The sequence below is a fragment of the Amblyomma maculatum genome, chromosome 1 (assembly GCF_055883805.1).
Source record: "Amblyomma maculatum isolate TAMU_Amacu chromosome 1, ASM5588380v1, whole genome shotgun sequence".
NCBI classification, from domain to species: domain Eukaryota; kingdom Metazoa; phylum Arthropoda; class Arachnida; order Ixodida; family Ixodidae; genus Amblyomma; species Amblyomma maculatum.
The window spans coordinates 50,264,569-50,281,277 of NC_139344.1; the positions used below are offsets into that span (position 1 = coordinate 50,264,569).

At 46.3% G+C, this 16,709-nt stretch overlaps 1 protein-coding gene across 4 annotated transcripts in view; it reads left to right on the forward strand.

Annotated features, from left to right (window-relative positions):
- Nucleotides 1-16,709, forward strand: part of Sec31 (COPII coat complex component secretory 31) — a 182,666-nt gene that overhangs the window by 135,612 nt on the left and 30,345 nt on the right. For all 4 annotated transcript variants that reach the window (XM_084588119.1, XM_084588121.1, XM_084588117.1 and 1 more), the window contains exon 22: nt 6,982-7,130. In XM_084588119.1, the coding sequence (XP_084444245.1) occupies nt 6,982-7,130 (149 nt within the window). The remainder of the gene's footprint in view (nt 1-6,981; nt 7,131-16,709) is intronic.

Sequence of the window (16,709 nt, forward strand, 5' to 3'; positions counted from 1 at the left end):
TGGACAACTGTACAGCTCATTGTGACGTGAGTGGACTGACAGCAATCCGCTTGGCATTTTTGCCTAAAAGCACGACTTCTGTGCTCCAGCCTATGGATCTTGGAGTTATTCAGAACTTAAAAACGCTTTACAGGCGCCACCTCCTAGAGAGACTTCTTCTTTGTTTGGACAGTGGCAAGTCGTACGACATCGATTTGCTTGGAGCTGTCCACATGCTGGCATCATCGTGGAATACCGTCAAGCCGGAAACCATCAAAAATTGTTTCCGCAAGTGTGGCTTCGGTGACGCCCCAGAAGCAAGCAGCGCGGATGTAGCGGAGGCTTCGTCTGATGATGACTCCGTCGTGCTCAACCGTGGCTACGCGGCTTTGTCGGGGGGTGTCGCCTTTGAAGCCTACGTTGATGGGGACAACGGTGTGGAGACGTCTGGGCCCTTGAGTGATGAGGATATAATCGCGGCTGCATGTGCTCCACAGGGCTTACGGGTGGCGAACCCGGCTGAAAGCGATGAGTCCGACGAAGGCGCCGATCCGGTGCCACCCCTAGTGCATGTGAAGTAGTGTTGGCGCTCGATCTCGCTGCACGACACTTCTCCGCCGATGTGAATTCGGATCCTGCGCTGGAACTCTTGGGCAAGCTGCAGTCGATGCTTGTGGAGTCGCGGCACAAGAAACGCAAGCAAGTGCACATTGCCGATTATTTTTCCGTGTAAATAAACATGTTTTGAAGCTCGCTACTCACACGAATGCATTCCGGTTCTTGTTTGCAGCGCATGACTGACCGATTAGTCCCGTTGATTCACCGTTGCGGCTCGATTGCAAAAATTATCGGAATCGCTCTCCGTAAACGTGCAGTAGCGCCTAGCCCTCTTTACTCATGGTAAGAGTCAACATGTGGGTTCGGCCAGTACGGTGGGCCACGATGGCGCTCATTCCAGTGCCCGACTGTTAATTCGAACTCCGCTTAATTCGAACAATTTTCTCGGCCCCTTCGAGTTTGAATTAACGAGCTTTTACTGTATTTAGAAGTTAATGTGTCTGAGAAGTGAAAATATCTGCGATATAGTAACGGAAAAGAAATGTAATTTGGAGCTGTTTGCTGCTTTCCAGTGCTCTGCATTGCACGGGAAGCAAGTGCATTCACTAAGGACTATGAACGAGGTCCGATTGGCGCAAACGCGCGGCGAGCCCTACGAAGACGTGTCCTGCAGTTTACGCATTGGAGAATAAGTTTGACGGCGATTTCTTATCCGTGTTCACTTTTTTAAATGCCAATATCGCCGCCGTATGTTTTACACTTCGCCAATCTCGGCAAACTGTTTAGATCTGATGATCGTGAACTGCGCCTCGCCAGGCTGACTGCCTGCCGTGCTGCCGTCGTCGTCACGATAACAATCTGACTACCGCTTCGTTGCTGGAGTTGGCGCGAGTTCAACCTTTTTCTGTTTTGAGCTTATCTTTCTGCTCATCTGTGGCCTGCGATATCACTGTCGCGGCGGGTGCGACCGCTGGCAATAGCAGTCTCCCGTGCTGGGGAACATGCTAGGCCTACTTCAGGCTCGTACACACGATCATTCTGCACACGACTTTCGTCGGCCTGAGCGCGCACAGCCGGGGCAGGGCATCACTTGAGATGATTAATCAACTATTTTTTTTCACTTTTTTCACAAATTCTTGCCGTGAACACACCTCGCGGTTTGGAACCAACCGCGGCCGGCATCACGTCTCCGCCGTTTCCCTGCGGCTCGGGCACGCCGAGCAGACGCCGTCAGCCAGCTCCACCAATGCGGTGACGCCTTATCGTCACGTGCACCCCGAAAACCAATGGGATTGCAAATGCCACGTTTTTTCTTTTACTATGCGACCAATGGGCGAATGTAAACAGCAGAGGCGGAAATTTGAAGACGAAAGGCGGCTCTTTCGAATGAGACCAAGATGGCTACGGTGCCGCGCACAAAATGGGAGCTACGCCTCGTGGAAAATAATTGTTTCGGGGGCCGTTTTCGGCCCAAATTCGGGCTACATCGATTATATGAATTGGCATTGTTACTCAAATACCGATCCTGGAGATGAAAAACTTAGCAGATAGGTAGATAAAGAGCTACTGATTTCGCAAATCCCATTTTCTAAAAAGTGATTTTTTTCGCGATTTTTTTGGTCTGAAAGACCCGTGTGTCCCCTTAACGTCCCAAAGCGACTCTGGCTATGAGAGACGCCGCAGTGGAGGGCTCTGGATCATTAGAAGTGTTCTCAAAAGTGTTGGAAAGCCATATACAGTTGAATCCACTTATAACAATGTTCAAGTGCCATAAAATTTCCATTGTTATAACCGATAATTGTTATAAACGGTTTGCACGAAAAAATGCCGAATACGAGAAGGTTGCCGCAGCTGCTCCTCAGCTTGAGAAATCCCGAAGTAACGCTGGGGTGAAGAGAAAGAGATGAAACATTTATTTAAAAGCAGTGGAGATTGGGGCACGCAGGCTCCTGGGGTGAAATCGCCACAAGCATCTCTCCACGTGCATCTCACTGGCTTGCACGAGAGAACCCGATGTCCGTTAACCTTGCTTGCCTCACGCGAAGCGTGTCGACATCCTTCTGCATAACATCTAGGTACACCACGTAGTGCAGTGGAAGGCCCCTCGCGAAAACAAAGCCCCAGAGGGACTGAATCAACTGCAGGGCCTATTGCAAGAACAACGTTGAGGCAGCCTGCCCTACTGCATCATCGTTGCTGTCGTCGCCGTCACTGTCGTCGTCAGGCGCCTTGTCGAACACGTTTGCGCCCACTGTCAAGCGTGGACTTTTCTTTGTCGAACTTCTCTGTGGAGCGGATGATCGTCGACACTGTCGGTTGCAATAGTGTGTACTCCTTCATGATACTGCACTTCGTCTCCAAATCGATAGCCGTGCGCTTTTTCACTGGCAACGTCGTCCGATAATCAGCGGATGGATCAGCCATCTTCCGTTTCGGCGGCGATTCAAACGGGACGAAGAAACCGCGTGGCCAGGAACGACTTCGACGCAATCAACTTGCACAAACAACCAAATGCATTTGCAGAACTGTGCAAAATGAGGGGCGAGCGGGTGAGTGAGCAGATCAGCGGATCAGCGCTGTTGTTGCGTTGGCGAAGTCAATTTGCGTTTCGGAGGGTGGCACAGCGCAGAGCTATAGGCGCAGTCTATTTTTGTGGAAGGGCAGTGGGAGAAAAGCACGCTTGGCTTACCATGCGGAGAATGCCAGCAAACAGGTTCTATTGTATGAGCGCGCGGCGGGGAGGGTGCAGCAGCTGGAATTTTTCTTTCTTTTTTTTCTTTTCAAGGTTTTCGCATTCCACTACCTTTTGGCACCAGAACTCAGGAGCCAGACTTCATTGTTATAACCGATAATGTGGCAAGGGGGCATTGGGGTAAGCGGTTGGTTTTACCATAAAAAACATACAAAAGCGGACAGTACAGCAGGTTTTCATTGTTGTAACAGATAAATTGTTAAAACCGGTATCGTTGTAAGTGGACTCGACTGTAGGCCTATTGCCAGTGTACTGAAATTAAGGAAGCCCCAGCAGCGAAAAGCGTGCAGAGCCTATTGCCAGTGTACTGAAATAAAGGAAGCCCCAGTGTAGAAAACTGTTGGAAAGCCATACAGGGCCTATTGCCAGTGTACTGAAATTAACCCATTGGCTTCTTCGCCCTCCGCGACTTTTCCTGCCTGGTATTTCGCGCCGAAATCGCTACGCGCACGAGCCGCTCAACAAAAAATGCGATAAATCCCACTACACTTATTGTAGAAGGACAAAATTTGCTTTATTCTGTTCGGAAGGGCTCTCTGCGTCCCAGCGTCTAATATGACTTGCGTGTGTGGAAAGCTTTGAAACATACAGGCATGTGAAGTGCAACTTCATATTTTTTTATACTCCCACCGGCTCTCTGACTTTTTCCCCTGTGTCTTGCAAACTAAGCATAGCCTTGATGGATTCTGCTTTATTTTGTTTAGTGGGATCTGACGAGGAAAATGAGCCCACTCGGAGGCCTGCAGCCGCATTGATGTAGCTACGACAGGCGGGTTTTGTTGACCATGCTACTGGGGCAAAACGGCTGCTTTGAAAATCTCCTCTGCAAGGTTGACTTGCCAGTCTGTGTAGTGGAGCCGCTTGCCGGTTGCTTTGGCCGGTAAGATGTATAGTGTTATAAATAGCGATGTCCATAATGTAAAACAAGATTTTCTTGTAGCCTTTCGCGTATATCTTTTCATAACTGGAAAGGAAGCCAATTGTTGACCATGGCGATCCACTCCGCCCATGCCTCGGTTGTAATCGATTACAACTTGGGGCTTCAGAACTGGCAAACCATTCTGGCGAACCATTCTGGCAAACTTTTTTTCCGGTATCAGTAAGGTCGGTTGAACTGTGGCAGGTTGACAGCATTGTGACCTGCTTTTTGTCTTACCAAGTGAGGGCCATGATGCCTCGCGAAAAGAGAGACTTGCATTCGCCTTTTTGTATCTTCACCTTGATATCCTTCGGCATGTTCTCTCAGTGAAGACGGACTGTCCCCACGGCATTCGAACCAGCTTCCTTTAGGTGGTGAAATAGTAATTGCGAATAATACCAGTTGTCCATAAACACTGTGTGGCCATCGGGCAGACGTTTTTTCTAAAGGTTGATTACAACCACCTCACTGCACAACAACCCAGCAATAATGGGAGTCTTCTCACTTTTTCCTGTGTAAATGGAGAACTTTAGGCAGTAGCCGCTTGAAGACTCATACAGTTTGCAGAACTTAAGGGGGGACGCGGGTCTTAAAATTGCGAAAGATGGTCAAAAATGGCAATTTTCAAAAATTACTGTTTTGAAGTCGTCAATGTCCCGACTATGCCTCTACAAAATAGTTAGCTCAATTCCTACATTAAAAAAACGGCAATTTAGAAGCGTCGGTGAGCCGAAATCGAACGCCAAACGCGCCGTAGCTCCGCGCGGCGCGAACCGATAGGCGCCATCTTTGTCTCGTTTGAAAGCTCGTTTCCCGCTCTCTCTCCTGGCGTCTCTCAACACGCTGTAGGTTTTCGCACAGCGGAGCTTTCAGCATCCGTCCGCAAGGGGTGAATCGTCGCGAGACAGCCACTGATTGGGTAAAGCGAGCGCTCTCCGAGGCGCAGCCCTCTGATTGGCCGTGACGCATGCCTCGCCTCCCGCAACCGCGTTGCCGACTCTTCGTCGTCTGCTTTAGCCCGCTGGAGTTTTATTTCATCCGGTGTTGTTTCATGCCAATTGGGATCGGGATGCAAACGCTGTTATTCACATGCAAAGACATTTATGTGTAATGCGATGGTGCTCCAAATCTCTTCTCCGAGGAGAGCATTGAACATTGCCAGAGCACTGAGATTTGCACCTATTTGGAGCTGGATGGCCTGTTTGATGCCTGGTTGGCCACAAAAGGGTGTGCTTAACAACCTTTTCCGCTGCGTCGTCCGTTTCCCACTGCCTGTCTTCCAGTTTTCGCGCCTTCGGAGATGGTGGCGGAGAGTCGCACGGCTCTTGCGCAGAACACAAGTTGTCTTTATTGTCGCTGTCACTGTCCGTAATCCGGTCACTCTTGTCATCTAACACATAATCATCTGCATCGCAGCTGTCACTGTCTGCATCACTCTCGAATACAAGATTCAGAATTTCTTCTGCCGTCAAACAGCACTTCTTCCACGACGCTATATTTGGAAGAGAGTTAAATGCAAACTTTGTTTCGATAGAAAACAACAAAACTTACCTCAGAAAGTGGACAATTATGTCCATCTGGTGGAAAACACTGAATAACGGCAAAAGTAACCGTACTCTGAGCAGCCAGCGCTTCGCCGGCCAAAGCGACTTTGGCCTCAGCCGGTGCGGCCAGCGAATCACCAGCCTTGGAAGCCAATGGGCTAAGGAAGCCCCAGCGTCGAAAAGTGTTGGAAAGCCATAGAGGGCCAGTGTACTGAAGTTAAGGAACCCCCGGCGTCGAAAAGTGTTGGAAAGCCATACAGGGCCTATCGTCAGTGTGCTGAAATTAGGAAGACCCAGGGTCGTTCAAGTGGAAGTAGGAGTCACTGGCAGGAGGCTTTGAAGAGAAGAATCTGGAGGGGGAAACACTACCCTTCAGTGTTGTTTATCCTCCCTGAAGGCAGTACTGGCCAGTGCCCAGGAATTTATCAGCATAGGTGCAGAATCAAAAAGGATTTAAGGAGGACTTATTGCTGGTCCAGTTGGGGCAGCATTTTAAAAAATGGACGTAGCGCTAACAACACATTCACATGAAAGGAGACACAGACAAACGCTCATCCGAGACACGGACAGAGTGCTTGTCCGTGTCTCCTTTCATGTGAATGTGTTGTTAGCGCTACGTCCATTTTTGAAAGAAAAAAAAAAAGGATTTGTATGTGACAAAGAGCACAAATACTATACTGCTCATTGATGTGAACTCTCATCTAGTGGCAGTGCTTGAGCTCATCGAAGTGGTAGATCCATGTCTGAATCTATGAAGTCAGAATAGTTGAAAGCTTTTATTCAAACTTTACATTCAGTAATGAAATGTAGAAGCTAGTGTTCAAATAGCTGCCAGATGGTTGCTTTGGTCAGGTGTGTTATTTTAAGCATCTCTATATGTTTTGGCTGCTTTTCTTATCTTGTCAATAATGTGAGCGTAGTCAGCAAAGCATTGAACATTGTTAATTAAAAGGAATCAACTCAAATATTTTATGCCGGGAATTGAGAATTAGAATTATCAAAAAGAATTTGGCCCTAAAAACATGCTCCAAAACGCTTTTCTGCTTCCTTAGCTTCTCCAAAATGCTGAAGCCTACTTCCACCCTTGATCAGGAATTAGATAAATTCCTGCTTTCTGGGGTTCTTTAACCTGAGATGGGCAAAATTATTGGATGTAGGTGCAATTAGTTGGTGAAAGTGGAATGCCGTTATGTTCTTGTGTTTCTTTGTCCACTTCCTTACCGGTGCAGTCTCATCTAACTCAACAATTCAGACCGCTCAGCCAGTTCCACCGCTACCTGCAGCCTCTAGTATAGCTCCTCTGCCGACTTCCAATTCACTTGGCAATGCGCCACCACCAGGCTGGAATGACCCACCTCCTGTGAAGCCATCGACCAAGGTAGGAGTATTGCGCCTAGCCTTTCATTGGTAAGTGATGAGAGATTCCAAAAAGTACCTATCTCTTTCACTTAGCTTTTACTAAAGGGGAAGTCTCACTGCAGTGACTTGGTGGTTAGGGCGCTCAACTGCCTAAACCAAGGATGAGTGTTTGATCCCAGCCGTGGAAGCTGCTTTTCGTTTGAGGTTGAAAGTATGCCACCCTTGTGCTGTGTGATGCCAGTGCTTGTTAAAGAGCCCAAAGGGATCAGAACTTCCAGAGCTCTTCCCTGTGGTTATATAGCCTGAGCTCCTTTGGGGCATAAACCCTATAAACCAAATGAGACTAAGTAGAACAGGAAATGAAGCATGCACCTGAATATATTACAGTCGACGACCGATTTTTCGGACTCTCAACGGACCACGAAAATGTCCGAAAAATCGGACAGTCCGAAAAAACAAATGTGCACCAAAAAAGCTCAAATTGTTGCCTATTATTCACTTTGAGGCCGGAAAAAGTCATGAATGCTTTTCTCCACCACGCTCTGCTTCCGTGCTAACAGGTCCACCTGAATTTCGCTTGCATCAGCTCAGCTTGCGTCGGCTGCGCTGCTGCAGGTGAGTCATCATCGTCCTCGCTCTCAGACTCCACAAGCACTTGGCGAATAATTCCTGTATCTATGAGCCCAGAGCACAGTTCCAACTGGGGGTCCACTTCTGTAAACTTTGAAAACGAGACGGCCGATGGAATTTCGACACCAGCAGTGCGAAGGTCGTGAATGAACTGCTCACTGCCTGACAACTGCTCTACGACGCACTCCTCGTCCAAGGCAGCCGACTCGTCATTCAGCACAAATCCCGCGTCACGGAAGCAATTGTGCAGCGTTGTGGGTGCTACAGACTTCCACACATCGGCGAGTGTACTAAGTGCTCCAAGCAAATCTACAGAGTAGGTTTTCCCACTGTCGAGGCACACCACAACCACCAAACACTGAATCACAACACCGACTCCGTTGAGTGCCTTCTCGCTGTCGTGGTGCACGAGAAAAAAAAAAAAAAATCTTATGAAATCCGGAAACAGAACTGAAGCCGATTCAATAAAATGCGAGCCACAGTAGCGACAGAACGTTGTACTATTCGCATCAGCATGACCACGGCTGGGCCTACACGGCAAACACACAGAGGAACAGGCAGTAGAAGCGATCACGCTAAAAGAAAAAAAGCACTCCGGCAGCGACGTCCCGGAAACGGAAGCTGCTAGGCAAATATTATAGCCTCGATCCAGCGTGCTTAGCTAAGGAGCGTCACACAAGGCCGGCACCAGTTTCGAGGCTATCGAAGGAAAAAGTAAACAAACAAGATGGCGGCAACACCGCTTAAAATGTGTGGCAGTTGGCCTGGCTGACGCTTGGAATGTCTGAAAAATTGAATAGCCCTCCTTAGAGTGTCCGAAATATTGAGCAGCGTAATACATTGACTTTATAAGGTATGTCCTGAGGCCGGGAAAAAGTCCGAAGAATCAAGCATGTCCGAAAAATTGGGTGTCCGAAAAATCTGTCGTCGACTGTAACATGCCTGTTGTATTGCTGCCTCCAGTGCACTTATGTCACACAAAAAGAAAAAAAAATTACTGCCGATTTGCATAGTAGGTGCGTAGCACTGCTTATCCCTGCTATGGACTGCTTTGCGAGTTCCTGTCCCGTCCCCTCGTTGGGCTCCATGGTGGGTGGCCGCCACCCCGGCTGAACAAAAACTTACTGTATGGCTTCTTCTTTGCTCTCCAATGATCGTTCCCGAAAAAGGGGACGGACCGATGAAACTGCAAACTTCTTTCTAAAGAATGCAAACAGATTCCCACGCTTCCACGTGGTGCACAGTGAAGACCCTCAAAAAACAGCTAGGCAAATATCTCCTTTTGTCGTGACCAAGACATTGACTGAAGCAATAGGCCAAGGATACAATGTCAAAAAACTTCCAAATGGCGACCTTCTCTTGGAAATTATGTACCATCATCAGAATGAAAAACTCCCAACAGTAACCAGCTTTGGAGAATGCCCAGTTAATGTCACCAAACACCGCTCTCTAAACATGGTGAGGGGAGTCATTTCAGATGACGACCTAAAGTACCTAAGTGAAGAAGAACTCCTTGAAGGACTAAGAGAACAAAATGTCATCAATGTGTTCAGAATTAAAATCAGACGGGATAACAAAGAGATACCGACTAGGCACTTAGTCCTTACCTTCGAATCGAGCACACTGCCCGAGGCTGTGGAGGTAGGGTACATGAAGATAAAACTGAAACCATACATACCTAACCCGCGCCGCTGTTTCAAATGCCAAAGGTATGGCCACGGCTCACAGACTTGCCGAGGCCAACTTACATGTGCGAAGTGTGCCTCCCACGAGCATCCCGCTGAGAACTGTGAATCCGAAACGCATCTTTGCATCAACTGTGAGGGCAGCCACGCTGCTTACTCACGAACCTGTCCAACATGGAAACAAGAGAAAGATATCATCACACTAAAAGTCAAAGAAAACCTCACTTACAGGGAAGCACGTAAGAAACTCACGTCCACTCACACCCCAACTTACTCTGTTGTGACGCAAAAGGGGGCGGCGTCACAGCAGTCCTTGGAACCTGCCCAGGTGACACACGGCGCACCTAAGGCAGGGACCTCTACGTCCCCGGTGGAAGTAGCTGGGGCTGCTCCACCACCCCCAAAGCAGGCTGCACGGGCCTCTAGGTCAGCTGGCCCCAAGGTCTCTCCAGTAACGGCGAGATCTACCACAAATGTGTCTGTGCAGTCTGCACAATCGTCCAGCACGTCCGAGGACGCAATGGACACAACAAACGACGACCGTCCGGGGCCGTCAACATCTGACAGGCGACGGAGCTCCTTGGAGCGAACCAGAAAAGAAAAGGCCCGAATCACCAGGCCAGAAAAAACTTAGTCTCTCTACCTTCCTCATATAAAATGGCGTTCTTAGTCCATTGGAACTGTAGAGGACTTTTAAGAAACTACAATGATATAACAGACCTTTTAAATTCACTATCCCCTGTGGTCCTATGCCTACAAGAGACCAATCTGGGACCTCAACAAAAAAATTTTTTAAAAAAGCACAAAGTGTTGCGATGTGACAGAGAACAAGCAGGTCGCCTCTCCGGAGGCGTTGCTATTGTTGTGCAGAGCAGTACTGCAACGCGAGAAGTCCATCTCAAAACTAATTTAGAAGCTGTTACAGTTACTGTTGTTCATTATAAAACAATCACAGTATGTTCTGTCTACCTTCAACCTCATGTCATTGTTACCCTTCACGATTTAGAGGAACTTTTACAACAGTTACCTGAACCATATATTTTAGTTGGAGATTTTAATGCACACTCCTCCTTTTGGGGGAATGAGCAAACAGACAGTAGAGGACGTATTTTAGAAGCTTTTTTGCTGTGCAACAACGTCTGCCTCCTAAATACAGGTAAACAAACATATTGCTCCCCAAGCTCAGGAAAAATGAGCTGCTTAGATCTATCATTTTGTTCACCATCAATTTTCACCGATTTTAAATGGGACGTTCTCGACAACCCATATGGAAGTGATCATTTACCTGTCATAATAAGTCTAACATCCTCACCATCCATCACTCTAACCAAACCACGGCGATGGAAACTTCACCTGGCAGATTGGACACTTTTCCAGTCCAAAGCTGACCTCATAAAATTATTTTCAGAAAATCTCAGCATAGATGAGCTGAATGAAGAGATTACAGCTTGTATTATTGCTGCAGCACACCTAGCTATTCCACAGTCCTCGGGAACTGTACAGCAAAACCATAAAGTGTGGTATACACAAGAATGCAAAGTGGCAAAAAGAAAACAGAATAAAGCTTGGGGAATATTCCGGAGATATCCTACAGATGAGCACCTTATAACTTTTAAAAAGGCCAGGGCTAAAGCACGGTGCATTCGCCGCGAAGCTGAAAAAGCCTCATGGCAAAATTATGTGTCATCAATAAATAGCTCAACCACATCTAAAAGAATGTGGGAGCAGGTTAATAAACTAGACGGCAAATACTATCCTTTCACGATTCCACTTTTAACAACTCCTGGTACACAAACGAGTCTAGAAGAACAAGCAAACATATTGGGGGAACATTTCGCTACAATCTCTAGTTCGGCACACTATACACATTCCTTTATAAAGTATAAAACAGCAGCTGAAAAACAAAGACTCCCAATAGCTGGAGGCACAAATGAACCGTTTAACTGTTTAATTACACTTGAAGAAATAACGAGTATTAAATGCCGGCAAACAAACTGCACCAGGACCAGATGAAATACATTATGAAATGCTTGCTCATTTGACTCCATTGTCAGTAGATGCATTATTGAAATTTTTTAATAAAATATGGATATCTGGAACAATACCAGAAGCCTGGAAGACAGCCGTTATAGTACCTCTCTTAAAGCCTGGGAAGCCCCCGGACTCCCCAGGCAGTTATAGGCCAATAGCCCTGACGAGCTGCCTTGCAAAAGCTTTTGAAAGCATTGTAAATACAAGGCTCCTGTTTGTTCTTGAATCCCGGAAACTTCTTGACACCCATCAGTGCGGCTACAAAAAAACATGTTCAACTATTGATCACCTTGTCCGACTGGAAAATACTATCCGAGAAGCCTTTATCCATAAACAGCATTGCCTTGCCGTATTTTTTGACCTCGAAAAAGCCTATGACACCACGTGGAGGTTTGGGATCCTGCGTGATTTGGGAGAGCTTGGCATTCGCGGCAGGATGCTAAAATGTATAAGCGACTTTCTCTCTCAACGCTCATTTAAAGTACGTCTCGGTTCTACCTTTTCTAAAACCTTCATACAAGAAAATGGTGTGCCTCAAGGATGTATTTTAAGTACTACTGTTTATAGTAAAAATTAACAGTATAGCAAAAATAATCCCAAAATCCGTTATGTACTCTGTCTACGTAGACGACCTTCAGATTGCATGTACATCCTCCAATGTGTCAACATGTGAGAGGCAAATACAGCTCACAGTAAATAGACTGGCAACGTGGGCAGATAGGAATGGCTTCAGGTTTTCTACTCAAAAGTCGGTAGTTGTTTTGTTCTCTCTCAGAAGAGGACTGCACATTGATCCCACCATCCACCTTAATGATGTTAAGCTACCTGTAAAGCACGAACATAAATTTCTAGGGCTAACTTTTGACAGAAAGCTTTCATTCCTTCCCCACATAAACAACCTAAAAAAGAAAGCTTCGAAATCTCTCAATATATTGAAAGTCCTTTCACATAAACACTGGGGATCTGACAGAACATGTCTTTTAAAAATTTACCGCTCTGTGGTTCGCTCATGTTTAGATTATGGCTGCATAATATATGGATCTGCAAGGCCGTCATATTTAAAACGACTGGACTCTGTACACAATTCATGCTTGCGTATTTCAACTGGTGCATACAGGACATCCCCCATAAACAGCTTATATGTAGAAACCAATGAACCATCTCTTACAAGCCGAAGAAACATGCTCACATGCTCATACATTTTAAAGATCCGTTCACTGCCAAACCATATCTGTTACCCAATAGTTACAAAGTGCCAGTCTCGAACACTGTTCATAAACAAACCTCAAAAAATAAAACCACTTCTGCTCCGCTTTGAAGAGAAATGTCAAGTTTTAGACTTAATAAACTCATTACCTAATATTACCCGAAAACCTGATCCACTTCCACCATGGTACTGCCTGCCGTCTGTATGTGACTTCACATTAAACCAATTCCAGAAAAACCAAACACCACATAAACACATATTGCAGGAATTTTTAGCCCTAAGTGAAAAGTACAGAGAATATGTGGCATTCTATACAGATGGTTCAAAATCTGCACAATACATCGGAAGCGCAGTGGTCCAAAACAATTGGAATAGAACAGTACAGCTACCACAGTGTGCATCCATTTTCACTGCCGAGTGTTATGCAGTCCTCATGGCCCTAGAAAAAATTAAAATTGAAAACATAGAGAATAGTGTCATTTACACTGATTCTTTGAGCATACTAACAGCATACAATCATAAAAATGCAGGCAAACCGCTTATTGGTGACATCATACACAGCATAAAAACAGCCACAACCCAGGGACATACTGTAAAGCTTTGTTGGGTTCCGAGTCACATAGGAATTGATGGAAATGAAAGCGCTGATATATGCGCTGCACAAGCCCGACATATAGAAATGAAGAAAGTGCACGTTCCCTACAAAGAAGCAGTCAAGTTGATGCAGTCTAAGCTAAGAGATAGATGGCAGTCTAAATGGAATAATGAAGAAAATAATAAGCTACACCTAGTAAAACCTGTCATATCTGAATGGAAGTCGTGCACACACCAAGAACGATTCACTGAAGTCATTTTATGTCGCCTCCGTATTGGACATACACACCTTACACATGGTTATATTCTTAGAAAAGAGGAAATACCAACATGCGACCTTTGCGGAGAAACTATCACAATTAATCACATTTTATATTCCTGTACAAAGCTAGAAGAACTAAGAAAGAAGCATTTTCCAATATTTTATTCAGAATATATTCCTCTTCACCCTAGCTTACTCATAGGAGAAAATGCTCTTGTTAATATATCATGCGTTTTTATGTTCTTAAAAGATGCCAACCTTCTTAACAAATTATGAGTTTTAATTACCATATTACCATCTGCTGCATTGACAGCAGATCTCATCATGTGTTTGGCACTAGCCTTAGATGCTTATGCGCCATAAAACACAACACCCAACAGCTTATCCCTGCTATATTTTTTATGCATTTTACACTTTGTTATGATTCGTTTTACATGAACACTCTTGGTATGTTTCCCCATTCTTTGGGCTTTTAGGTTCTTGCACCGTTTAGCTGCAATATCAGAATCAGCAGAGTCGCTTTCCTGCTGTCTTCGTAGCCATTGTACTTCAGCATGTTGAGCACGGCAAACCTGCGCCGCAGTGCCAGAAGGCCTGGCTTCATCCATTGCGACACGAAGCAAACGCGCGGCGCAGCCGCGTCCTCAGTTTTCCTTACACCATGTTCGCTGGTTCTTATTACAGTCAAACCTGGATAAATCGAACCCAGATATTTCAAATTTTGGTTATATCGAATTCACGGAATATCCCCTTGAAAATGCCATGTAAAAGCTGCGTCGTATATCGAACTCAATTTCACCGGTTGTTCGATATATCGAACTCTGCACCACGCATTGGACGGTGCGCCTTCCTCAAAGACGATCGTATCACCCTCGACCGTTTGCCGCGTGACGTTTTCAAGCCATGCGCATAAGGAATGAGAGGGTGCAGTTGGGCGACGACTGGTCTAGGGCACCGCCGTGCCCTTTCCCCAAAGGCGGCCCGGCCCGCATCTGCGGTGATCGCTGTCACGTGACGTTTGCAAGTCATGTGTGTGAAGGAACGAGAGGGAACCAATGCAGCCATGGTGTTCGGGGGAGGGGAAAAACGCGATAGAGCGAAGCGCTAGGGTGTGCCCACTCTTCTGCCGAGCTTTATCTCTCCCCTTCCTCTCTCTTTCCCAATCTTCGTTCGCAGCAGCATGCACTACGCATGTACAGACAAGCCAGTTCAGCCTGTGGCAGACGCTTTCTCCAGTGTGTGCAGTGTCGCCACTGGTGGCTACTTTTCGCCAAATTGGCGAATTTCAGAGGCCCTTGACGACCGAATATTATTATTGGCAACATGGCGAATTTTTGGCAATTTCTGAATAAGGTCTCGCGTTGTAGGTTCTAAACCCAGTGACTTCCCAACAGACAAACAACGTTCTCTTCGCATTTCTAGGGCAGTAGGATGCGCTTGTGGGGCCACATATGTCTCATGAATGCTTCGGCCCCATGCACTTAGCCGACTCAGCGGCACTGGTGCAGTTTCTGTGCACTTATGCGCTGCCAAGTGTTTGGCTCGCCGCCACTCTTGCAACGCCGCAAATTCGGCTGGGACGTGTTCAACACGAGTGCCACCGTGGTTGCCGCAGAGTCGAGCGTGGCAAAATCCCGTCTTGCAGCGCATCCTAACAGACGCACCTGTCAATTCAGCTGTATTTTGACTCGAAGCATGTCAGTTGCCACATTTGAATGAAATGTTAAATGTGATAGCAATCGCAGTTCAAATTTTTTGTGCTGTAATTGTGCGGCCACCGACCGCCATCGCGTGCATCTGGCTGACTCTCTATAATGTATAGACAAGCGTCAGCCCGTGACGTCAGTGGAGATGCGGCGGCGCTGGCGACAGCAGTGACTTTCGTGGTGTAGGCAAAAGCCCGAATCGTCTGCATTGAATGCGCGGCGCTTGCTGCGTTTTCGGGCATAATTCTCGATATTTCTGCAAGCTGTGGTGCGGTTGATTGCGCCAAGAGGCACAAAAAACAAAATGGCACTTGCTTGAACATGTTTCTTGCGGTCGGATAAAGATGAGAGCGAAGGGCAGCCGCTTTGAGCGCGACAAGTAGACTTCGGTGACGGATTACCTTCGCGGCTAACGTGCGTTGCACTTCTGCACTGCAACTAGATGAGTTCGTTTGCAACCCTTAATTGTCATGATCACATTTCGGCGGCACGACGAAGAGCGCAATAACAGTAAACGCCTGCAGCTCGTGCCCGTTTTGATATACTATCAAGTCATAAAAAGTTTAGACGCGATATTCCGTGTGCGTATGATCCCGCAGGGAAGCTGCACTAGTTCCATTCACCTGCAGTATTGCCGGTGCATATATTCACACAGAAAAAGACACAAATCCTGCTGCGAATTGGTAACTGCAATTACCTTGAGCGGTCACTCCAGGGCGATACTGCCGATATTACAGGCCCGCGGACTTAATTCTAAAATCGCTTTTTTTTTTTTTTTACTTTCGCGAGTTTCGAGTGACTCTTCATCACCGGTTCTATAGTAGCATCGTTATGATCCAGGCAGTCCCGCAGCATTATTTCTCATAGTCTTAAATTTTCTTTTTGAAGGTCATTATGATCCTGACGAACGTACGAATTAAATATCCACGTACAACCTAGCTCTGGTCAAGCAGGATATTTAAGTATATATATGGTACATGGAGTTTAATGTCCCAAAGTGAAATCGACTATAAGGGGTGTAAAATAAGCATAATAGATGACGCGAGTCCGAATAAAAAATTTCCAAGTATATTCAAGAACATCAGCAGGTTGCGCAAATTTCGCTGCAAGCGATCGTGAAGAACGTTAGTTTGCATCTGCACTCGTGCTTCTCTCCTAGAGAGCAAAGAGGAAAAAAAAAATGAGAGCATTCTCGCAGCCCTTCATGTATATATTAAACTGTGAATGACCTTGGCTACGCATGCAAGATGAGACAGACGTCAAATGTCTTTTTTATCGAGCAGGCGAAAATAGGTTACCAGCGCACTATGCGTGCGAACATGTTACAATTACTAAAAGATTGAGTTCTTATTAAAATATGAAATTCTATAACTTAAGTTTTCGGTAAAGTGAGCTAGAAATGTAATTTCTAGTTCACTATATATAGTTGCCGATAATATTGTTCCTTAAGTGAAAGTGCTTGAAGCAGCTAGAAAGGCGCGCA